Genomic DNA, 26,510 nt, shown 5'->3' on the forward strand with positions numbered 1-26,510 from the left:
TGTTTTGCCAATGTTTAACTTCAGCTTTATTCTGATTGTTATTATTAATTGCTTACAATGAGTTTAGTATTTATCCTTATATCCAACTATTTGCAACCCTTTGGACTATAGTCCACCAGGCTCTTCTGTCCATGGGATTCTCCAGGCAAGAATACTGGGTTGGGTTCCATTTCCTTCTCCAGGGGATCTTCCCAACCCAATGATCCAAGTCAGGTCTCCTGCATTACAGGCAGATTCTTCACTGAGCCACTGGGGAAGCCCGATTCTTATTCAGGTGGTCAATTTTTTTCAGTCTAAGGTGGGGAAATGTAGTGGTATAATTAGATGAACTTTTTTATTTACAACACCAAATGAGAAGTCAATGTAGGAGAAAAACTGAACAAATATAGTTACTATCTATACAAGTGTGTCCTTCCAAATTAGACCCCATATTGTAAAAGACCCTGATGCTGGGAAAGATTTGAGGGCAAGAGTTCTCCTTGAGACAGAAGATGAAATGATTAAATAACATCACTGACTCAATGGACATGAGTTTGAGCAAACACTGGGAGATAGTGAAGGACAGGGAAGCCTGGGTGCTGCAGTCTATGGGGTTGCAAAGATTCAGATGTAACTTAGTGACTGAACGACAACAATACTTTAGCGTCTGTCCTTTGTCATTCACACTTAATTATTTATGTTGCATTTCTTAAATCCCCATTACTCTATTTTATTCAATATTATGGCTTTGTGGTTGATACGGTACCCTCCTGAAGAAAAAACTGTCATGTATAAATCACCACTTTTGCAGCTACTCACACTGTTTATGTAACAGGCACATGTTTAGTAGACAGGGTTTCTAATAATTGAAATCTCTGATACAAATCGAGGAAAATAGACATAGAAAAAGCACCAACATTGTCATATTGAAACATCCAGTGAGAAACAAACTGATGATTTAATCTTCTCTTAGATGGAGGTTACCTAAGATGTAAACCTTTTCCATTTTCTGTTATTCATGACAATGATTACATTAATAATGATTTTTACCCCAGAGGGATATTTTTTGTGTAAATTATAAATAGCCTCCTGGCAGACACTGGAAAAGCAGTGTGCATTGTTTTAAATGACACAATATCAATTATACACAATTTAAAACAGGAAGAAAAGTTGGATGATTTCCAAATGTGTCGTTCAAGTGAGAATGTGTTTGTGAATTTAATTGTGCTTTAATCCTATTACATAATAATTATGAACATGTTCCCATTTTATCCTTTATCTATTAAGCACAAGCACTGAAATATTTAAATTTGTATTATGTGCTTGTAGTTGAAAAGATAAGGAGTTTTATAATCTTTATTAAGGCAACCAGTAGAAAACTCTTTACTAAAACAAAATGCTAACCCCTTCTTTTCGCTTCCTAAGGTAAATTCCAAAACCAGGATATTCCTTATTAATTGGTTCTATGGTTTTTCTTTAGGCTTTTCATATTTCTTTGAAATGCTTTTAAATATGGAATGGTTTCATGTGTCAGAGAAAATATTGGGGGACAGGAAAGAAATTTTCCTACAGATATATATAAAGGATAGGATAATGGCAGTATCCCTTCCCTTTGCCAAGTCCTGTGTGGCGTGGACTTGGGGGTGGTTGAAAGATATCAGACTGATTCTATTCTGTTTGAATGAAATCTCTGTATGAAAGAGAATCTGTGCTGTCTTTCAAATTCGATATAATAGCTTAAAAACGTACCTCCCTGTATTTGAGGATAAGGATAAAGGAAAGATACAGTGAAGCTTGAAAACAATGGCTTGCCTAGAGCTGGAGAAAAACTCAGGAAGTCATCCAGACATTATTCTGTGTCTACCCTTAAAAGATTTTGGAGGGTTGTTAGAGATGGTCATGACAACATTGATGATGGAAAACATTCACCACTTTACTGAGAGCTACCGTCTATGGGGTCGCACAGAGTCGGACACAACTGAAGCGACGCAGCAGCAGCAGCAGCAGCAGCAGCAGTGTACCAGGCACTGTGCTGAGTTGCTGCTCATGGATCATCTCACTGAATTCACACTAAACCCTCAGAGGTGGGTTATACATTTCCCACCTTGGAGACTAGGAAATTGAACCTAGAGGAAGTTGCAGAATTTGCTGAGACAGATAGATATTGTCTCCAGCACTGTAGGGAGAATTATGTTTTCTGAAAAGGGGGTCACTGTGTCTTAGGTTTTCTTTTCCCTTCCTTTTCTTCACTCTGATTTGAGTGGTACAATTTAAAACAAACTCACAATCTCTATTTCCATTATAGTTTACACTTGACACATACTCCTAAATCTTGCCAGTACAACTGCCAAAGAAAGCAAGCAATTTGCTGATAACTTTTAGCTGCCCTTGGTGGTTTTGTCAGTGAAAGGAATCTGGCATAGAAAGTACAAGCAGAGTGAACTGTGATTCTATGGTCAGAGGCATGAATGACTTCTCACCAAAATTACTGGAGGAATATTAGAATATGGTTTACTTTTAAATTTCCTGGGTATCTATTAAGCTGCCCCTAAGTCCTGACAAAAGATCACCCAGTTCCATCATTAGATTTTTAGGCGAATTTTATTCTTAGTAGTGAGAGTAACAGCAAACTGAGATAGAAGAGAACATAGAGTAGATTTGTCTCTAAGGTTGTTGGTAGGTCCTGAAGTTATTGAGAATGAAAATAATAGATTCTAGTAGTTTAGGAATTGATTTGGCAATTGACTATGCCAGCTGTTCTCTGTCAGAAACCTCTTTGGTAGAATCTACAAGTCAAAAAGCCAGAAAAGATTTGAGACAGAAGGAGACATTATTTATTCTCCATGTTCAGATAGTTTACAAAAATGTCCAGTCTCTTACCTCTTAAGAAGGGAATTTGTTATTCTGCTTGAAAGCTGGTCTAACGCATTTTGCAAATGAATTTTTGCAAATATTTTGGGAGCCTTCTTTTTTCTCTCAATTTCTCAACTTGCTACTCAAATTTCTAATTATCAGTAATTTATTGTGACTTGATTTTCAGTCTTTGAATAGATTAATAAAGTGTATTGGATCTCTGAAAAGTAAACCTGAATATAAAACCTAAAGTATTAAATTATGACTCAAGAGTTATGATATATTCAGTCAGTAATTTCAGTCACTCAGTTTTGTCTGACTCTTTTCAACCCAATGGACTGTAGCACACCAGGCTTCCCTGTCCATCACCACCTCCCAGAGCTTGCTCAAACTCATGCCCATTGCAAAGGTGATGCCATCCAATCATTTCATCCTCTGTCGTCCCCTTCTCCTCCCACCTTCAATCTTTTCCAGCATCAGGGTCTTTTCCAGTGAGTCCGTTCTTCATATCAGGCGGCCCAAGTATTGGAGTTTCGGCTTCAGCATCAGTCCTTCTAATGAATACTCAAGACTGATTTCCTTTAGGATGGACTGGTTTGATCTCCTTGCAGTCCAAGAGATTCTCAAGAATCTTCACCAATACCACAGTTCAAAAGCATCAATTCTTTGGTGTTCAGCTTTCTTTGTAGTCCAGTTTTCACATCCATACATGGCTACTGGAAAACCATAGCTTTGACTAGACTGACCTTTGTTAGTAAAGTGGTGTCTCTGCTTTTTATTATGTTGGTCGTAGCTTTTCTTCCAAGGAGCAAGCGTCTTTTAATTTCATGTTTGCAGTTACCATCTTCAGTGACTTTGGAGACCAAGAAAATAAAGTCTCACTGTTTCCATTGTTTTCCCATCTATTTGTCATGAAGTGATGGAACTGGATATGATGTTTGTCTTTTGAATGTTGGGTTTTAAGCCAGCTTTTCCATTCTCCTCTTTCACTTTCATCAAGAGATTCTTTAGTTTCTCTTCACTTTCTGCCATAAGGGTGGTATCATCTGTGTATCTGAGGTTATTGGTACTTCTCTTGGCAATTTTGATCCCAGCAGCCTGGTGTTTTGCATGATGACTCTGCATATAAGTTAAATAACAGGGTGACAATATAAACTCCTTTCCCAATTTGGAACCAGTCTGTTGTTCCATGTCCAGTTCTAACTGTTGCTTCTTGACCTGCATACAAATTTCTCAGGAGGCAGGTATGATGGTCTGGTATTCCCGTCTCTTGAAGAAATTTCCACAGTTTGCTGTGATCCACACAGTGAAAGGCTTTGGCATAGTCAATAAAGCAGAAATAGATGTCTTTCTGGAACTCACTTGCTTTTTCAATGATCCAGTGGCTGTTGGCAATTTGATCTCTGGTTTCTTTGCCTTTTCTAAATCCAGCTTGAACATCTAGAAGTTCATGGTTCACATACTTTTGAAGCCTGGCTTGCAGAATTTTGAGAATTACTTTGCTAAAGTGTGAGATGAATGCAGTTGTGCAGTAGTTTGAACATTCTTAGGCATTGCCTTTCTTTGGGATTGGAATGAAAACTGATCTTTTCCAGTCCTGTGGCCACTGCTGAGTTTTCCAAATTTGCTGGTATATTGAGTGCAGCACTTTCACATTTCACTACAATTTGCTGCTGAACAACTGTCAACTGCAGAATGTTAGATCTCACCAAAAAAAGATACCCCACATCCAAGGGCAAAGAAGAAGCCCCAGCCAGACTGTAGCAGGGATGAAAGTGCATTTAGAATCAAGCTGCATACCCACCAGAGATGCTCAAAAGGATCAAACAAACTTTGTGCGCACCAGGACCCAGAGACCCCACAGAGACTGAACCAGAATTGTGTTTGAGTGTCTCCTGTGGAGGTACAGGTCAGCAGTGGACTGCTGCAAGGGCAGGAGCTCTGGGTGCAGCAGGCCTGGGTATGGCATAAGCCCTCTTGGAGGAGGTCGCCATTAACCCCACCATAGAGCCACCGGAACTTACACAGGACTGGGGAAACGGACTCTTGGAGGGCACAAACAGAACCTTGTGCGCTCCAGGACCCAGGAGAAAGGAGCAGTGACCCCACAAGAGACTCACCCAGACTTGCCTGCGAGTGTCCAGGAGTTTCTGGTGGAGGTGTGGGTCAATGGTGGACTGCTGCAGGGTTAGGGGCACTGGGTGCAGCATTGTGTGCATGGGACCTGTGAAGGAGGTCACCATTATCTTCATAACCTCCACCTCAGGTCAAACAACAGGGAGGGAACACAGCCCTGCCCATCAACAGAAAATTGTATTAAAGATTTACTGAGCATGGCTATGCCCATCAGAACAAGACCCTTTCTCCCTCAGTCAGTCTCTCCCATCAGGAAGCTTCCATAAGCCTCTTATCCTTATCCATCAAAGGGCAGACAGAATAAAAACCACAATCATAGAAAACCAAACTGATCACAGGGACCACAACCTTGTCTAACTCAGTGAAACTATGAGCCTTGCCATGTAGGGCCACCCGAATGGAACAGGTCATGGTGGAGAATTCTGACACGTGATGCACTGAAGAAGGGAATGGCAAACCACTTCAGTATTCTTGCCTTGAGAACCCCATAAACAGCATGAAAATATTCCCTTGGTATCTAATTTTCTTAAAGAGATCTCTAATCTTTCACATTCTATTGTTTTCCTCTACTTCTTTGCATGGATCACTGAGGAAGGCTTTCTTATTTCTCTTTGCTATTCTTTGGAATTCTGCATTCAGATGGGTATATCTTTCCTTTCCTTCTTTGCCTTTAGCTTCTCTTCTTTTCTCAGCTATTTGTAAGGGCTCCTCAGACAATCATTTTGCCTTTTTGCACTTCTTGTTCTTGGGGGATGGTCTATGATATATTAAATGTACTCATTTTTAAGGGGGTTTCCCTGGTGGCTCAGTGGTAAGGAATCTGCCTGCAGCTCAGGAAACTTGCAGGAGATGTGGGTTTGATCTGTGGGTCGTGAAGATTCTGTAGAGTAGAAAATGACAGCCTACTCCAATATTCTTGTCTGGGAAATCCCATGGAGAGAGGAGCCTGACTACAGTCTATGGGGTGGCAAAAGAGTCAGACACAACTGAGCAACTAAACAACAACAATAATGTATTCAGGGATATACCATGTTATAATGACCAGGTTGGTAAACAACAGCCTTGTTAGAACTGATACTTCTATTTTAGTAGCAATGATCAGTTAAACTAAATGAATAATAGCTCATCACTTACTAGTCAGTAAGTTAGCATATGCCAGGAGGAGGGCCATGCCTAGGGAAGTAAATAAAACTTGAGATTTTTAACTCAAAATTGTATTGAAGTTTTGTAATTTTTCTTAAAAATTATCCCTTTTTAATTCTATGAATTATACCTTAAAGTTTTAAACATAAATACAATATTTTAAGCATTTGTCATATTTGAAAAAATTGATTTCCAATAAAATAAGTCACTGTTATATTTCTATCACTCAACTCCTTAGAGAATAGGCGATTCCATTTTGATAAAAGTATGTTTGACATTGGAGAGCAGCATTTCAGAGACCTAATTTGAATTAATTATAACTTTGAAAATTGAGTTGACATAACTGATGGTCAAAAGCATGTGCTATTTGTATTTCAAATCATCTTCAAATGAAACAAGAATTAACATATCCATTACGAATATCATTATGCCGAACTATAGGATACTGCACTTAAGATCTATTTTTTTCTCAGTTATTATGAGTATCATTGGCTATAGAATTCTAAAGCCTAACAAAAAAGCATTTGTACTGAGTTGAAATTGTTTACCATTATTCTAGATTTCATCGTTTATTTTATTCGTTCCTTGTGCCTCGTTGCTGTCTCTAAAATAAATGCAAACAGACAACATTCTGCTGTGAAGAACACTGAGTTGAGAATCTGCATTCATGTATCGTACTTAGGTGTCGCTTAGGTCAATGCAGCAAGTTGTTTAGCTTCTTTGAATTTCAGGGTTCTCAGTAAATTCTTAAGTTTCTTCTGGTACTAATATTCTTTTCGAGTTGCATGTGTAGGTGTGTAATTCTTTAGGCTTGAAGCATACCACAATGGGTAATTTACATAGATTTTGCACTTGAGGGTAACTGTAGATTCAGAATATATTGCATGTGTTATATCTTGATTGGGCTAATGAAGCTAGTTTTCTTTATCTTTGAACTTTAAGCTCAATTTTTCCCACTAATGGATGAAACTATTAAAGTTTCACTTTCATGGAAAGATTGGTACTCATAAATAAATTGGTAAAAGTTCTGACAGAAAGAAATGAATACTTTGGCCTGGAACTGTAAATAACTGAAAAATAGAAAGCAAAAGATAAATTTTACCATGTGTTTTGTTGGAAGTATTCTGTACTCTACTGAGATCTAAAAATACTGTAATTCCCTGGTGGCTCAGAGGTTAAAGCGTCTGCCTCCAATGCAGGAGACCCAGGTTCGATCACTGGGTCGTGAAGATCCCCTGGAGAAGGAAATGGCAACCTACTCCAATATTCTTGCCTGGAGAATCCCATGGACTGAGGAGCCTGGTGCACTGCAGTCCACGGGATCACAAAGAGTCGCACACGACTGAGTGACTTTAACTTAACTTGGTTTGTTCATATTCAAACACTCTAGAAACAGAGTAACAGAATAGCATGTAGTAACATTCATTTATTCACTTATTCATGTGATCATTTTCTCTTGTAGGTATTCATTTCTCTTAACTAAATATGTATGGATATTCCAGACTCTGTTCCCAAGTTTCTCAGTCAAATGAGGATCAAAAACAGAAACTAGCAATAACAAAAAATCCCAGCACAGATTTGTAAATAAACAAATGTATTGAGAATCAGAAGATAAGTGTACACTGGTTATTCTGGGAACATAAGAGTTGTGAAGGGTGTGGCTGGAAGGGAATCAAGGAAGAGATTAAAGGCATTTAATTGGATGACTCCAAGGCGAGTAGGATAATTGTATCCTAAGTACATGAGATAGTTTTTATTTTTGTAAATTGAGACTGCACTCTATCTAATATGCCTCATTCATATCAGCTCTGACCTTTGTACTAAAAGAAAAATTTGCAGTTCATATTACCTATTTGTCTATTTTTTCCATCTTTCCTGTCTGCCTTTTGCCTCATCTTATGTATAAATACGATTTACTGTGGGGTTGACAGATATATAATTTGGATAGCTAGAAGGAAATATTTAAGAAAAGTGAAGAAATAGTAATTTTGCAAGTTTTGAAAACCTTCAAGTTGACAGTCTATCTAGAATTGTCAAAATGAGATCAGGGACCAAGATGGGTACTTGAGATCAATTTAATATCTAATTAATGTTAAGTAGAATATGACCAGTGAAGAAAACTATGAGACTTTTAATCTTAGAAGTGAATCTTTAAAGATCCTCTAAGAGTTATTAGTCATTTATGACAGTGGGTAAAATAATTGTCATTTATCTTGATCTTCCAAATAAATATTAAATAAATAGAAAAATAAAATGAAGTGAAAAATGTTTATCTTAAATACTTTTGAAGTATAACCTTGATTAGGCCACTTTTCCTTCTAGAGACTATTTTTGTCTACCTGAAACATTAGGGTGTTGAAATAACTGATTTCAAAAATCTCTTCCATACCCTAAATTCTATTATTGTGATTCCATGCATCTATTTTTATTAAATCCTGGATATCAGGTATTCTGTCATAACAAGGTATAAGAATAAATGAAACAATAATATGATCTTGAATGAATCTCATTTCCCTTTTTAGTTGGCTTTTCCGTGGTAGAATTATTTCTAACTTATAAATTGGAGATGAAGACGAAAACACACTAATATTACCTTTATCATTTTTAATCAAAGGAATTATGAAATATGTATTTGACTTCTATTCCTTGCTTTCCATCAAAGCAAATATGCAAATATGTAATAGCACATGGAAATATTAGGGAAACTTTTTATCAGGATGCAAAGAACCTTTCCAGTAGAAACATTTTGGCCTGGAGGATGCTCTTTGATCTAAGTAGTTGCAGCTTTTGGTGTTTTAAACACCCTTATAGTAGGGTTGCATTACCAAATTATACTAAATAATCCATTTGCTTAAAAGTTTTCTAAAATCATAAAAAAATCTTGAAAATTAATTACCAATATGCTGTCCTTTTAGAATAATCCAACAAAGCAACTATGACTTATACCTCAATGTCTTCTATATAAATCCTTTGGCAAAATGGAAAACTATGTAATTCAGGTGACAGCAATGACTAAGCAATTAGTCCATAAATAGTGTCTAGCTGAGTAAACAGGAAATTTCCTGCCCTTATCTGAATATTTCTCATTTGTTCCCAGATGCTCAAGCCAAATTGTCAGTCATCTTTGATGTCTTTCCTGCACTTACCATATCAAATTCATTTTAAAAAATCCTACTGAGTTTGTATGAAAATGCACTCTGAATCCATCCATTTATCTACAGTTTCTAAGTTTTTCATTGACCATATCTTTAAAAGTCCCATCTATTATTCTAAATAGCACTCTTTATTACTCTTCCTTGATACATTTTAAATAAGATGCTTATTTTCATTTTACTTATTTAGTTGATATTTTTTCTCCCTGACCAGTAGAATCTCAGCTCTGTGAAACAGGTGATTTTGTCTGTATTGGTACTGTTATAACTGCATATCCTGAGAAAGTGCCTAGAACTGAATAGGCACTCAGGTACATTTTTTGCAGGAACAACTACATCTCTACTGCGACACCTAGACCAAGCTCATGTCATCTCTCACCTGGGTTTTTCAAACAGTTTCCAACTGATCTTCTGCTGCTTCTCATATCTTTTCCTCTGCAAACATTATTTTTGTTCACACAGCAGCCAGTGAGTTTTTAAAACCCTCTATGTCATACTAAAACACTTCAAAAGTTTACCATTACCCATAGAACATATCCAAACTCATAAGAACAGCCCAGAATGCTCTGATATGAGCCTATCGCTGCTCTCCAGCACCAGTGACCTTAAGCAATCCAAGCTGTTCCTAGCATAGGCATTTTAACTTGCCTTTCCTCGCCAGGAATCCTTTCATCCGGCCTCTTCTTTTGTATTCAAGTATCTTGTATCTTGTGTCTCCCATTTGGAGACAGAGATGCCTGATACATTGTGCAGTTGCCCTGCAGTTTGTGTACTGACACAAAGGCCCCTGCTCTTCTGTCATCTCAAGATCTGGACTGGAGTGGCAAGTGACCTAACCGGTTGGGAAGAGCTGCTTCCGAATTTTGCACTAAGTAAGCCCTCCTCCTCAAACCTTACCACCTAGGACAGCACACACACAGAAAGGAGGCAGTTTAAGCAAAGCGTCATAGGTTAGTGGAATTCTGCTCAGTGCTAACCCAGTTCTTCCTTTTCTAACCAATTTAGTGTCATCTCTTTCTCACAGTCGTTGTCTGCCTCACCACTCTGTTTTGATGTCCCTCCATTTCTGAGATCTGAAATTATCAGTCTTGCTTGTTTGTTGCCTGTCTCCCTTCATCTTTAATGTAAACTTTATAACAACACAGCCCTTCCCTGTCTTCCCTGTGGTCCCTCACTGATTTTATTTGTACCGTTATGCCCAGGAACCCTCACAACAACCCAGCTAGAAGAGATATTACTGTTCTTGTTTCACCCTGAAACATCTGAGTCCTCAGTTAAGTGGTAATTGCCTGTTTACATGTATCCTTCGCAAGATCAAGTACAAGGGATGCAAAGTTATATATGTAGAATTTAGCAATACACAAGTGGGAATTATAAAGATGCCTATGGCTGAAGTGAAAACCTTGAATCTGTCCACCTCATACAAACTCTTGAGCTTCAGATTCCTTATTCTTCATTTCATAGGCAAATTCACCAAGTCTGGGATTATTGTATGAGTGATATCTTAATTTTTTTAATAAGTAGGGTGGAAAAGGGACGAGTGACTGACACTCTAAACACCTCTGCTCCATTCCCTCCATTTTGAAGGTACACAATTACTACATGTCTCAGCCAAAAATATAAACCATATTTTCATTTAACTTTAATATTTGTTCAATTCTAAACTTTGAAAATATTATTCTGTATGTTACAAAAATAGTCTAGGAAACTTGTGCCAACAAATAAAAGCAATACTATTGCTTTAACCTACTTGGCAATCGTTTTCTTAACTAATTTCAAATTTTCCCATTTTATGTTCATCATACATCCCCAGGTGGCTCAGTGGTAAAGAATCCGCCTGCCAATGCAGGAGACACAAGTTCAATCCCTGGGTCAGAAAGATCTCCTGAAGAAGGCAGGAGATGGCAAAGCCCTGCAGTTTTCTTGCCTGGGAAATCCCATAAACAGAGGAGCCTGGCAGGCTCCAGGGTTGAAAAAGGGTCGGACACGACTTAGCAACCTAGCAAACAACAACAATAGATGCACAAATATTTAAATACTGTTGACAGAATGAACTGGGAGAGGTGTTTGTAATTAATCACATTTTGTACTTTTTCAAGATGTAAATGAATTTTAGCTCAGTGGTCATTTACAGGAGTGACACTCCCTCTGGCATGAGATCTATCACTTCATTGTTTGCGGCACAGGAGGCCTTTCAAAGTCTGTAGTCTCCTGGATGTACTGGGTACCTCCTTGAAAATGCAGTGGGGGCCCAAGGGAAAAGAAAATAGCTATTGAGCATTAGAGTGAAAAATATCCTCAATATTTGTTTCAAGATTTAGGAGGTAGATTTTTGTTATCTAGAGATGGTTTAGAACTAGGAAATCTCCTTTGATTAAAAAACTAGGTAAATCAAGCTTCAGTATTGTGAATTGCTTCTCCCTTCACATTACCTGAATTCTGCTCATAGCCTCCTTCTTGATTTGGGATTCTGAGTAATTCCATTCATTATTTCTAGTAAAGTAAAGAAAACGTCAGTAACTTAGATCATTAGGAGGAATGCATACTGTATGTCATCTCCTGTGGAATTTGACTAAACTGAAAGTAATCATACTGGCTTGAGGGAGAAAAAACTCAGAACAGTAAAATATTGGCAGCTTACAAACATGAGATTCAGGTATTATGGAAACAAGCCAGTCAAAATCACTCACGGAACAAAAATAAAGCCAATTCACTGTGTTTGAATGTCAGAGGGATTTTCAGGTAATAGCTTGTAAAATGAAGGGCACCTTTAGAGATCCAATGTAAATTTCAACAACGTAAATTCTTCCTTTAGAGAGTAACAATCCTCAGAAATTCCAAAGAAATATATTCCTAATAAAATGATAAGCCTCTTTCCTATAAATGAGTTCTGCTATTTCTGTCATGTTTAATTTTATCTGTTATTATGTCTTTGTTGTCTTACTTCAAAAGTCTGTTTCAAGTCCTCTTGTGTAATTAAGTGGGATACAAATTGTAAATACATTGTAGGAGAAAGAATATTTTGAGTATTTACTATGTGTTAGATGTTTCATTTCTTAATCCTCACAACAGCAGACAGAAACTCTCCTCATTTTATAAAGGCCATGAAGCTTTGATACTTCATGACATTTTCAAATTCACACAGATTATGTGAATGGAGAAGGCAATGGAGCCGAAACTCTCATATTTATTTGATTCCAACCATGTAGTCTTTATAATAAACAGCTTTCTTTCATTATAAAATTATATTATTAATATATCCATACATTATTATATTCATATAATTTTATATTCATTCATATAGAAAAAATAGTCTGTAATTTCAATAGCATTTTCTTACATTATTTGAGCATAAAAGAGGCCTTTTCTGTAAATCAGTACCAGAGAGTCAGGTGTCATTCTCAATTATGACATGCCTGATTTGTTTTGGTGACCCTTAACAAAACAAAAACTTGCCCTGAGCTAATAATTCCCCTGCCAGAACTACCTACCTCTGTCACTCTAGAGGCAAAAAAAATAATTTTTTTTTTCTTTTTCTGTTGGTGCTTCTTCCCTATTAGGTCCACTGTCTCACCATCATGCGGTTGTCCATTCTAGAGAGTATGATATCGTTTATTACAGTTGTAGAGAATTTCTGATATAAATTGCACTTTATACTTTATCTTGTAGAAGTACCTGTTTGATTGTTTTAATAGTTCTATGTATCTTGGCATCCAGGCTTTTTTTTTCACTAGAGATAATCGCTGTCTGCTATCCCGCCCTCTCCTCCTCTATTCTTTACTTGGGAAACTCTCTTCAGGCTTTTAAATGCAAGAATCATTCTGTGACATCTCCTCTGTGTATATTATTTCCCATCATCACACTATGTTATAATAATCTGTCTGTAAATCTGTTTTAGCCATGATATTGGGAACTTCTTACAAGCAGAGTTGGAGATTAATGGTTTTTATATGCTGAGATATAATAAGTTAAGTTAACTTATTATATCTTATAAGTTAACTCACTAAGTTAAAAAATAAAATAATGACTTCAGAGTTCCACCAGGAAAATATACAAAGATTTTGTAGTCTAAATTATAAACTATTCCCTGTGGAAAGAATTGAATACATTCAAAAATAAATTCCTAAATGGCTGATCAAAACTATGATCATATATTACTGCTGTTCAAGGAAGTATTTGACAGCAGAGAAATCAGTTTAGTTTGAACAAGCAAGATCCCTTGAAGATATTTTTGAAGGCCTTATTATTTAGAAATAATTGATTCATGGATGTTCATGGTCACTTGTATTTAAGCTTTAGTTATTTAATTGACTCCTTCCTCAGTCTAGATTCTCTGTAGATTTTAAAAGCTACAAAATACCATCCTATTTTAGAAACATTTTTTCAAGAACAGCTCTCAAGCAAAATTTGGGAGAGAATACTCCCTAGTATACATCCCTTTGGCTTACAAAGACGGTGGAAAGTCAGGGTGGAAACTCCACTCCTCTGCCTCTCTTCATCCTTACATGTGATGGCCCTTTACATGTGACTATCTTCACCTGCCTTTGGTAGTCTGAGAGGAAGTTTCAGCACCTCGAGTCCACTTCTTAGGAGCTGAGCCCCTGAATCCCTGTTCACTTCAGTTTAAACTGCAAAATGAAAACTATACCTGCATTCTAAGCATCAATGACATTCTAGGCATATGTATAGTAAGCACTGTATAAATATTAGCTAGGGAAAATCAATGTGGAACACACTCCGTTTTTAATGTGCCCACCCATCCTTACCTTTTCCTTGCTTACTGAAAAATGAAATTCCATGTTACATTGTGTTTCCATCTTTGCTTTCATTAGGAAAATAACCAGTACTAATATGGATGTATACTTTTCTAGATATATGGCATGGCCTGCATGAAAATATGCTTTGCTTTTGTGCATATGGGCATGATCAGTAATCCATCTGGATGCGTTTAACAGCTAAAAGTAAATCCTTCAATAAGTAGCAACTAACCTCTTCTACTCAGCTTGAGGGCCTGGAGTTCCTCCTTTCTTGCCACCACAGAAGGTATTGTGTGTGCAGCTCTGGCTGCTAATCCACAATTCACCAGAGCAAACTAATTTTGACAAATTCTAAAAAAGGAAGACTTCCAGTAAGCAGGCAGGTCTGCTAGCATTCGATAATATCTAGTTGTCAGTGAAATTTTAGAAAGTGGATATATATGCCCGTGTTGATTCTTAGATTTAAAAGAGACACAAGCAGGAGTTTATGAAATGAAAATGAATGATAAAAGATTTTGCAAGCATTTCATATGGGATCATACATTAGTTAATGTTTACAGTTCATGGCCCGGATGGTTTTGTTTAATTAAAGAAATCACTTGGGATAAGAAAGTACTCAGAACAATTGTGAGATTTTTATGGTTCACAATAAGCCCAGAGATGAGGGAGGCTTTTTAGTTTCTATAAAACTGAATATATTTTCCCTTTGGCCCATTATTTACTTAACTGCAGGTCATTTATTTTGGCAGGAGAAAATGTACCTATTCAATATCAAAAGGCCTATGAATTTTAATTTTCCTTTATTGCCTTATTATATCACTTGAGAATTTTTAGTTAAAAGAAGAAAATGGTGATTTTTCTATGTATTAGGGTTCCTCTTAGCTTCTGTGATTTCAGTTCCCATAATTTGAAGTGCATATTGAAATAACTTGCTTTATTTGAATACATGTAGGTTTTTCATTAATAAATTCCAGTAGATATATTTGACACTGTATATATGTCTAAGAAAAGAAATATATTCAGAAATGACTCTGAAGATAACTGAATCTTTGTATGTATCTACTTAAAGATCTCACCTAATATCAATTTTCTTATTGCATAATAATATGAATTTATACTTTGGATTATGAATTATGCATGTTGGGGACAGATCTAGCTATTTTATTTGTGTATATTAAATTTACTGATACTTTTTTTCAATACGTATTCCTGCATTGTGTGCACAGGGCAGAGCCCAGCCATACCACCTCCGTTACCAACAGAACAAGCTTCCAGACACACCCTGGCATCACCTACTCTTGAAGGCAAGTATTTTATTTTTCCAAAGATCATCTCTATTGTAGGTAGAACAGAGAGAAACAAAGCAAAATAGTTCTTGCAGCAACAACAAAATCCATTTTTTCTCATAGTTTTACTATGTCTAAGCTACAGTTTACTGTTCCTAAAAGTACGATTTGTTCCTATTTAGAGCACCAAAAATTTCCTCCTCAGATTATACATTGGTAGCCATCAGCTTCCAGAAGGATGACCAGCTTCATGCTCTAGAAATCAAGCCAGGAAGTATAGGGTTAAAGGGACAGATAATACCTTGTAATTCTTGAATAGGACACTCAAGAAAACATTGTATGCTCATTATCAGGAATTACACACTCATGTTAGCCTATTCTCTCCTCTATACCTTATTTATATTCTGTCCCCTAAATCCACTCCCAAATAAATTTCCAGTAATTAGGAGAAAGTGTTGGAGGTTTTCAGTTCATCTCATGTATCCTCCAAGCCCCTCCTACAAAGATGACCCAGGCCCTATTGATAACCTCTTGTTACTTACAAAGACGGTAGTTAACTTTGTGCCTTAGGAAATAATCTAGTGATTAACAGCCTGTGTTCTACAATCACGCAGACCTGCCCTTTTTCTACCTGGATGACCTTAAATGTGATACCTAAACTTTCAGACATTTTATTAGTAAAATACTGATGCTCATAATAGTAATACTACCGCAAACAAGTGTTGTAAAGGTAGAATAAAACTGTAACAATGGCAAAAATTTTATTTTTGTATTTGATAGTGATAAACTTAGGAGTTTCTTTAACTTCATTTTATTGGCTTACTACAACTGTCCACAAAGAAAAGTTTGTAGATCACCAGCATCAAGATCAATTGTAAAGCTCATTAAAAAAAATACATATTCCTACCACATCTTAGATCTAGTAAATCAGATTCTCTGGCAATTCAGAGAGGAAAATCTGTATTTTTAACAAACTCCTCAGTTGAGTCTTATATACATTAAATTTTAAGAGCCTTTGGCTTACGTTTTGTGTAAAAATGACTACAAATCCAAGTAATTATTTTACACCAAACATATAAAGTCAGTAGTCTGCTTCAAATAGTTTTTAAATTTATTTTTATTTTTTAATAAAATCTGAATGCCTTGGTGAAAGATACGTTGTCTAATTGACCACAGACCCAGAAGTCATTTGGCTATACATTTCTATTTCAGTCGATACATTTATTTATGTTACAGTCAGTAGCCAGGAGAGGATTTGAGCAGCTGAGCAGGTGTAGTTTTCCTAAGTTTAGATTGAAATACCAGCATGTTCTATGTACTTTTCTGGTCAGATTCTGACCAAGTCATGCCTGTGGCTATGCTGTATTCAGCTCACATTTACTTATAATATTTTTATGTTGGCTGTGGGTATATGCATTTCTTATTTGATGTCTCAAAACCCTGTAGACATTATTATCAATGATTAACAAATTTAGACTTGGAGTTTAATTTTTTTAACTAGTAAACAGAAAGACTTGGATTCTAGCCCTGACTCTCTAGATCTATAGCCAAGGATCTTTCTATCACATTACTATGCAGACTTTGAAGTTTGAAGATTGTAACTTAATATTTTCTGAGACATCAACAACTTTGGTAACATGAAGGCATAAGGTTTTGTGCTTCAGATTTCAGGCAGTTCTATGATAGACATATATAATCTTCTGATGTCAATCAAGAGTACCCTAGCGATGTGTATCAATATTTAAATATACATAGAGATCACCTGGGGATCTTTGACAATGAAAATTCTGATTTGCTAGGTCAAGGGTAAGGCCTGAGATTCTGCATTTTTACCAAGCTCCCAAATATTGCTGCTGCTTCTTCAGTACTTCATCTGAGTAGTAAAGTCCCACCTGATTTAGGAGGCAGGTAGAGAGCAATTGAATATTCCCCAAAATACTTTCAACTTAGTAGTAATCACCTAAATGACCTACTATTGGCCAAATGTCCTTCAGAATAACTGGAATGGCACACATAGAAAAATTTTGATTGCTAGTTGTGTGGGGGAAAAGCAAAAGGTTTCAAGCCACATACCTAAGCATTGTAGAAAGACAAGAGAGCAAGAGAAATGCCATTGGGATTGAGGAAAAGGTTACATTATACTTGTAAATTATAACAACCTTATTATGTATTGTATGCAAGATATTTTGAGTTGGTCAGCTACAAATTGAATGAATTAGCAGTTGCAAATTTCAAATAAAAATACAATCTGTAAGTCAGTACTGTATCAGTACCAATCTGAAGAAAAGAATTTGGTTATTTGAGACCATGATTTAATGAAAAGTTCATGTAAAGTCTTACTCCAAGAGTCTAAATAAGCAACACTTCTTGAATATTTAGAGAGTGATCCAGATATAGTCCAAGGTTTGAAACTTTTGTGTCTCATCCCACCAAGCTAAAGACACATTTATTTGGTCCCCATAAGTCTTTTATTTATTACTCTTTAAATGTGATCATTTTGATAGGGTGATGGTCTCACTGCCTCCCTTGACTTTCACATCTCCTCTCCCATCACTCATTTGGGTCCAGATTTCCTTTGTGTGTGAGACAGTTAGGTGAGGACAGCTTCTTCTTGATATGATCACTTCTTAAATTCCTTATCAGCCTTAGTGTCTTAGTCTGCAAGGGCTGCCATAGCAAAATACTGCAGACTGGATGGCTTAAACAACAGAAATGTATTTTCTCACAGTTCTGGAAACTGGGAGTCTCAGGTCAGGGTGCCTGAGATGGGATTCCAGTGAGAGGCTGCTTCCTGGCTTGTATATGGTCTCCTTCTTGCTGTGTTGTCACAGGGCAGAGAGCACGCCCTGGCGTCTCTTCCTCTTCTTAGCAAAGAAACTTCTATTGGATCAGGGCTCCACCCTTGTGATCTCATTTAAGTTTCATTACCTTTGCTAAAGGCCCTGTCTCCAATCTAGTTACATGGAGGGTTAGGGCTTCAACATATAAGCTTTGGAAGGACTCAATTCAGTCCGTAGCAGTTGGTAACCTTTAAGTTTAGTTAATGTAAAGCAACTTGAATGTTTACCTCGTATAATTTGTTCAGTTTAATAAGTTGTTTAAGTATTTCTTTTTTAGCAATCAATGATTTTCCCTTTTTCATTTCTATCATATATGTCTTCCTAACACTATAAATCCCTAACTTGCATCATCTTCTATACATGCTTATAACTGATAAGAGTTAAATATTTTCAAAAATTTTTCTTAACTGAACTCAAATATAACTGAGTTTATACTGAAGGTAATAAAACAGCAAAAAATCACTCTCATTCTTGGTTATAGATGTATATCAATTTACCTAGCTAGTAAGAAAGAAGAAATTTATAGTCCAGAAGCAAGGGAGGGAGATTAGAGTTATATTTCTTCTGACATTTGGACTATAATAGCTTATGTGACTTGAGATAATTAGACAAAAACAGACAAGTAACCATCTCACTGTCCAAATGTTCACAGAGCAAGAGATAGCCTGTAAATAATACTGTCGCCTTTATGTTTCATCAGATTCTAATTCTACTGTTGTTGTGAGATGGACATAAATCTGGGGACTCCAATTCCCTAATCTAAGGCAGCTTCTGATAGGCATATTATTCAAATGTTTGACTCCACCTTAGCTCTTGGAAGAGGCCCATAAACCATCATGTAGCAAATGTTTTGCCTATCAGTCTGTCACTTGGAAAGGAACGTGTCATTTGTTAAATGGGAAGCTTAGGTTCTGCTATTATATTTAAAGAGAAATATTATTTGACATTTCATCCTGGAGCCCAATACAGTTTAAGTGAATAATCTAGCAGTATTGCAGCATTCCAAGACTTTTGTTAGTAGTATCCACTTTTTGTCTACAGAAAGGCAGTCTTTGCCCTGAGCATGCTGCCACTGAGCAACTTCCCAAGGAGCCCACATTATCAGGCAACGCTGAGATCATGGGCTCTGTCAGCGCTTGCAGATGTGCTGCCTGGGACTTCATTAACATAATTGATTAGGAACTAGGACATATTTAGTATTAATCAAGCTGTTTTTAGTGAGGCTGATTATGCACAGTCCTTGATGCACTATTTTAGTCTGGAACTTCCTTAGGACCAAGTTGCAAGAAAATGGTATTATGCAAAAAGGAACTTACATGTGACACTAACATACGCTCTTTGATTTGAAGAATACAGTTAAAACAGGTCAAAATGTAGGAGCTTAAACATATTTGCGTTTTAATGTTTAAAAGAGGGGGGATGACATATAGACTAGATTATTAAGTTTGCTCACAGAAGATTGGAAACAATTTAGGGTTTTATCAGTCGAAATCGAAAAAAAAAAAAGACCTTGTTATGGGCGAAAGCATTCTGCACATCCACGAAGCCCTTAAACGCTTCCTTTGTGCTTTCATAGAGATTAAAGCAATGAGTTTCTCACAACACTTGCTTCTCATTCTGTGAAGTATCTGTGCGCTTCTCATCTTGGTCACTTCTCTAAGGCCCGAAGGTATCTCTGGTCTTCCTAGAATTTCAGCCTCTCCCCACACCACACACTTTGTACACCATAATGAAATTATTTTGCCTTGAATCTTCAGATGTAAAAACTAACCATATATTAAATCAGTTGTTTTCTTTGAATCCGGAAGGAAATTGCAGCCCATTCCAGTATTCTTGCCTTGAGAACCTCATGGACAGAGGAGCCTGGAGGGTCCATGGGATCACAAAGAGTCAGACATGATTTATGACTGAACAAAAACCAACCGTGGGATTCTCCAGGCAAGAATACTCGAGTGGGTCCCCCTCTTCCAGGGGATTTTCCTGAGCCAGAGATATATCAAACATGGGTCTCCTACATTGCAGGCAGATTCTTTACCTTCTGAACTACCAGGAAAGCCCTTCCCACTATATGTTTTAGAATACATTTGGCCTTTGTCCAGGAAAATTAACTATAGCATCATTGAAAAGATCTTGTATAATGGCAATCTTATGCAATCATTTCGGTCATTGTTGTCAATTTGCATTTAATTATGGACACAACTCACCTGGAACTAACTTAGACAGAAAACCATGTTCAATATAGTACTAATTGTTATGATTTTTCAAACAGTGTTAAATTTTGCAATGAATTAGTTTTCCTATCGACTGTGAGCTCTCATTGCTGCTGAAAGGCTTGCAAGTTCAAGCCATTGTAGTTACTCATACATTCCACAAGTGGGACAGGTCTATGTGAGTACCTCGCCTGCTTCACCAAATGGTTCCTTATTATATTAACATCACAGGTGGTTTTAACCCTTAGCATGAGAGCCCATTTATCATGTTTGTCAGAGCTGTTTTTCTTAGGAGAGATTAGTCCGACTGCTCTAAGAGAGAGTCCTCAGTGATGAAACAAAAGAGCTTCAAGCAACATTTTCCATCCCCTTCCAAGCATCAAAAAAATCTGCTTCATTAAATCTTTATATCAGTACAATTGCTGGATATGATCCTGTTATTCTTTAATCACTGTTTCCACTGTGGAAGCAGTGACAGACTTTGTATTTTTGTGCTCCAAAATCACTGCAGATCGTGACTGCAGCCATGAGATAAAAAGACGCTTGCTGTTTGGAAGAAAAGTTCTGACCAACCTAGACAGCATATTAAAAAGCAGAGACATTACTTTGCCTACAAAGGTTGATCTAGTCAAAGCTATGGTTTTTCCAGTAGTTATGTATGGATGTGAGAGTTTCACTATAAAGAAAGCTGAGCGCTGAAGAATTGATGCTTTTCAACTGTGGTGTAGTGTTGGAGAAGATTCTTGAAAGTCCCTTGGACTCCAAGGAGATCCAACCCATGCATCCTAAAAGAAATCAGTCCTGAATATTCATTAGAAGGTCTGATGCTGAAGCTGAAACTCTAGTACTTTGGCCACCTGATGTGAAGAACTGACTCATTTGAAAAGACCTTGATGCTGGGAAAGATTGAAGGCAGGAGGAGAAGGGGACAACAGAGGATGAGATGGTTGGATGGCATTCCCGACTCAATGGACATGAGTTTGAGTAAACTCTGGAAGTTGGTGATGGACAGGGAGGCCTGGTGTGCTGCAGTCCATGGGGTCACAAAGAGTCGGACGTGACTGAACAACTGAACTGAATTGATTCTTTAATCAACATTGCTGGATATTATTTTCTCTCCTCCTATTCAACACAACCCCCTCCACCACTACCAAAAATCATGTTTTATGTTCTCAGTGATCTCTGAAGAATTAAAGACTTCAATCCACATGATTGATTACTGGATATTTAATGTAAACTGGCCACACTGCATCTATTCTGGCAAAGATGTGGAAAGAAAATGTTATATGATCTCTTATTGGGTATATATCTTATACTTAAATCACTTTTAATATTCCATTACAAACATAATTTGCAGTGATGGAACCAAATAAAGTAAGGTGGACTACTACTATATACCCTATCTTCTTCTTGAATAAACATATAACTGGTTCTAACTTAGTACTGCAGTTGTGAATAATATTATAAATGCAATCACACAAAAGTGGGCAAGAGAACTCTCAAGAGAAGACTAAAGTCCCAGCTTCCAATTGCAGCTTTGACACTAATCAGTTATATTATCTTTGACAAATGGATTGACTTTATAGGGCCTCCATTTCTTCTACTGTCAACTGTGGAGACTGAACTTAAATAATCTCAGAGATAATTTGCTTTCATGCCGAGAGATCTCAAGCTTATTTTTTTCAGGCTGGTGGATTGATAGTAAGCTGAATTAAGAGCAGAGTGAAGACTCCATGGCTTGGCCCAGTGTTTAAATAGCCCCTGTAGATGTGTAAGGTTGTGACCATGGTCTGGATGCAAATGTCACACTTGGGGCAACCAGGCATGTCCCCGTGAAATGGATAATACTGTGAAGCATTATTTTCTGAAGTTCAAAAGTGAGTTGTACAGGTCATAAAGGCTATGAAAGTTAAGAGGAAGATGAAATATGATTGAGGCAAGGCTATGTGGTCAAATCACAAGACTTGCATTGGGCCATAAAGAGTAAGTTGGTAGTATTTGTATGGAGGAGAAAGGAGCAATATAAGAAACTTATTATGAGATAATTTCTTACCGTAAGATGCATTCGAGGACAGTGTTCTACAGGAGCTAGTAACATTTTATTTACAGTTCTATTAAACTGGGAACTTTATCATCTTTGCTCTTCATTGAGATATATCCTGAGAAGCAAAAAGCATAAAATAATAAAATAGAAATTTGGCCCAGGTTCTCATTCCATTAACTCTATGACACAGTAAATCTTGTTGAACTTTTGGGCAATACAATATTTTCTTTTGCTTTGAGGTGAACTTAACTCAGATCTTTGTGCAGTTTTTAATGTAATTGACCTCTAGTTGTAAATTTTGATAACATAGGTAAACCATACTACTTTTGAGGCCTCTTTTACTTAGAAAGTTGCTGTGAGGACTGCTTGAAATAATGTATTTAGCAACTTAGCACAATTAGGTACTTAGCTATTAGTTACTATTATCATTCTCATTTTTTTAATCAGCAAATTTGTACATATAGTAAATAATTCATTTTCATGGTAGATTTTTATTGATATCTGTAGAAGTAGAAGTTGATATGGTAACTGCATTAATGTCATTAGTCAGCAATTGTGAAACGCTATAAAATTTCTTAATATAGGACTCTGGTCATATCCTGAATAATTTTGTACACAAAACTGAATCATTTACCTTCCCCCCCCCCCCCCCCCCCCCCGCCCCCGGCTGCCCCCGCCCATAGACTGCATGAGCCTGCTAAAACAACTGAGCAGAGGAGTAGTATAATTAGATTTGCATTTTTGATCACTGAGTCATCGATAAGTAAGGTGATGAGTCAGCGATAGTAAGGGTGGATGACGAAGGGTAGAGCTTGGAGATTTAGAGGTAAGAAAAATGTAGGAGGCTACTGTTGATGAGGAAAAATCATGCCACTTTTGTTATAAATAATCACATTGAACCCTCAAAATAATTTCAAGCAGTGAATATGATTTATATCATTTCAAGAGAAGATCAGAGGAAGCAAATAAATTGCCTAAGATAACGCCATCCTAACAATGGTATAACTGGAATTGGAATTCAAATGTCTCATGCCCAGGATCAGTCTATCCTATTATCTAGAGCTAGCAATTAAAAGTTAGGGCTGAGCATAATTGCTAAAGTCTTATCTGACCTGGGTAAATGAATGGCACTTAATAATAAGAACAGGTTTGGGGAGACAATAATGCATTTAGTTTCAGACTTGCTTAGTGCATCAGGGTCCCTGGAACATTCAAAATGGATGATTAAGAGTGTTTAATGAGTGTAGTGTTTATAAAGGTTTGAGCAGAGTTGTGGTGAAGCACCCCAAGCCTGACCAACTCAGGATGGCTTAATCAGTCCTAGGCCTGAGGAGTCATGGAAATGGAGAGGTTTACAAATCCCCAAACATTGTAACTCTAAGAGAGATATGCCCAGCCAGAACTATGTCCTTTCGTAGAAGAACATATCATTGGCAATTTGTAAAATTATGTATATAATATTCTCAGTGAGCCAGGAAGGTAGTTGGAGAATAAATATTCAACTCTCTCCTTTTTTCCCCCTGCTCTGTTATCTCTTAATATTGTTCCTATTGGCCAAACTAACCTGAATCCAGAGATTGTATTAATCCTTGGTTAACACAATCCATAAAGGTGAGGGTGGATTTTGGACCTGGAGAGAAAATGAAGACTCTGCCATGTGTTAAGCAGCATGTTAAGTGGGATTCACATAAGTGGTCATCTCCAGCAGACAACTGAAGCTAAGAGTCTGGATTTCACAAATGAGAGAGCTACAGACACTGAAGTCATAAACTTAATCTGAGCATAGCATTTCTGGAAGCATGTCGTGGGGAATTCTAGCTCTATGTTACTCTTGGTGAAAAAGAATTCATAGTGTAATGCTTTGGGTCTGCATAATGTGTTGTGTTTCCTTTTTGGATAGTCTTAATGTATACAATTGGGCTTCCCTTGTGGCTCAGCTGGTAAAGAATCTGCCTGCAATGTGGGAGACCTGGGTTCAATCCCTGGGTTGGGAAGGTCCCCTGCAGAAGGGAAAGGCTACCCACTCCAGTATTCTGGCCTGGAGAATTCCTTGGACTATACAGTCCATGGGTCGCAAAGAGTTGGACACGACTGAGCAACTTTCACCTCACTTCACTTCAGTGTATACAATTATATTGACAAGAACCATGAAATTCTTATTAGAAAACTGTTTAATTATTTTTAACCTCAGTGATGCTCACAACTTGTGATCGGAGAAGCATTACTGTTCCCAGTAATACTTATTGAGCTCCCAAGGAACAGGAGATCTTAAAAATATCCTATGTCACACAAATTTTCGTTTTGAATATAACTAAATGGCAGGCCAGTCATGAATTTGAGTGAGATTTAGGGCATCCAAGAAGGAAAATGTGGGAATAACGTTGTCTTGGAGTTCTCCAGAGAAATAGAGCCAATACATGCATACACACATAACTGCCCTCCTATACACACACACGCACAAACACACACACCCAGCAGGGCAGGGAGAAGGGAGAAATAGACAGTTATTCTAATAAATTGGTTCATGCGATCATGTGCTTTGGGGTGCTGGTAAGTCTGAAGTCCATTGGGCATGTCCGGGAAGAGTTAATATTGTTTTCTCAAGTCCAAAGGCAGACTAGAGGCAGAATTCCTTCTTTTTAGAAAATGTCATTCTTTTCCCTTAATGCCTTCAACTGATTGGCAATCTACTTTACTCAAAGTCTACTGATTTGTATATTAATCACATCTAAAAAATACCTTAGAACAACAATTAGAATGGTTTTGACCAAGTAACTGTTACTATGGCCTAGTCAAAATGAACCTTACCAAATGTCATCACGTAAAATTAACCATCAAAAACATCAGCAGAAGACAGACTAGAAAGCCAAATATGAAAAAATAATGAGAAAAGAAAGGGTACAACAAAGCCAAGAGCCCCAGAGAGATGGATATGACAAAAATTGGCCAGGGTCCTTTAGATTTGTTGATTGGATCATGGTGACCTACTGCTATACCCTACCCATAAATGAGGGTGTAGCAATCAGGAGTCTGAACTAAAGATCCACTGGTTCGTATTAGTTTCTTAAACTCTCTGAAATGACTCAGCTTCCTCATCTAAAAAGTTTTATTTTCAACATAATAATCTCCAAATTCTGTTTCATCTCCACAATTTTATCATGCTTAAGGCTTTTATTTCATTCATTTTCCTCCCTACATATTTATTTCATTTCCTTTGTGTTACACAAGGGCTAATCCCTACTTCTGAGGGGAAAATGAATCATCTATTTCAGTCCTAAAATTTTTCTAACATTTTGCTGTTTTTAAACTCTTTATTTTCAGATGATTTTAGATTACCAGAATAATTGTAAAGATAATATACGGATTTCTAATATATTTTTCCTCTAATGTTTTCATTTTACGTAACCATGATTCACCTACCAAGACTAAGAAATAAACTTTGGTACACTAGTCACTGAACTGCAGACTGAATTCACCTTTCACCTTTCAATTATTTGTAAAAGAATTTAAATTATTCTTTCTTACATGTGTGATGAGGACACAAATATTAACACAAGTATTCATAGCTTTTCCCCACCACCTTAATGCTGAAGGAATATTCTAGATATGCCTGGTCGGCTCCTGAGTGCTTATATTATACTTAGGACTCAGGATATGCTGGCTGAGAAAAAAAAAATTTTGGGGGTGGGGGGAAAGCTCAAGTAATTAAATTAATTCACGTTTGAACAAGGGATAGTCCCCAGAAGAAAACGTAAAATTTGGACAGTGAGAAAAGAGCTCGAGAAGGGAATAGGAGAGTCAGCATGGGCTGGAGTAAGTTTTTAGTGTGCTTTCCAGAAAGAGAGGCTTCCCTGGTGGTTCAGATAGTAAGGAGTCTGCCTTCAATGCAGAAGGCCTGAGTTCGATCCCTGAGTTGGGAAGATCTCCTAGAGAAGAAAATGGCAACCCACTCCAGTATTCTTGCCTGGGAAATCCTATAGACAGAGAAGCCTGGTGGGCTGCAGTCCATGGGGTCCCAAAGAGTCGAACACAGCTGAGCAACTAACACTTCCACTTCCAGAGGGAGAAGGTTTTTGGAAGAGCTGCTATGATGAGAGAGGACTGGGGAAT

The 26,510-nt window shown here is 37.1% G+C and overlaps 1 protein-coding gene and 1 long non-coding RNA gene across 56 annotated transcripts in view; one reads left to right on the top strand and one right to left on the bottom strand.

Moving 5' to 3' along the window:
- Positions 1 to 26,510, top strand: part of TRDN (triadin) — a 406,058-nt gene that overhangs the window by 163,820 nt on the left and 215,728 nt on the right. For all 50 annotated transcript variants that reach the window (XM_060419417.1, XM_060419418.1, XM_060419419.1 and 47 more), the window contains one exon: positions 15,247 to 15,324. In XM_060419417.1, the coding sequence (XP_060275400.1) occupies positions 15,247 to 15,324 (78 nt within the window). The remainder of the gene's footprint in view (positions 1 to 15,246; positions 15,325 to 26,510) is intronic.
- The window catches only part of LOC105608241 (uncharacterized), a 61,169-nt gene that overhangs the window by 22,595 nt on the left and 12,064 nt on the right, over positions 1 to 26,510 (bottom strand). For all 6 annotated transcript variants that reach the window (XR_009601597.1, XR_009601594.1, XR_009601595.1 and 3 more), the window contains exon 2: positions 22,410 to 22,515. This is a non-coding gene — a long non-coding RNA (uncharacterized LOC105608241). The remainder of the gene's footprint in view (positions 1 to 22,409; positions 22,516 to 26,510) is intronic.

The sequence above is a fragment of the Ovis aries genome, chromosome 8 (assembly GCF_016772045.2).
Source record: "Ovis aries strain OAR_USU_Benz2616 breed Rambouillet chromosome 8, ARS-UI_Ramb_v3.0, whole genome shotgun sequence".
NCBI classification, from domain to species: domain Eukaryota; kingdom Metazoa; phylum Chordata; class Mammalia; order Artiodactyla; family Bovidae; genus Ovis; species Ovis aries.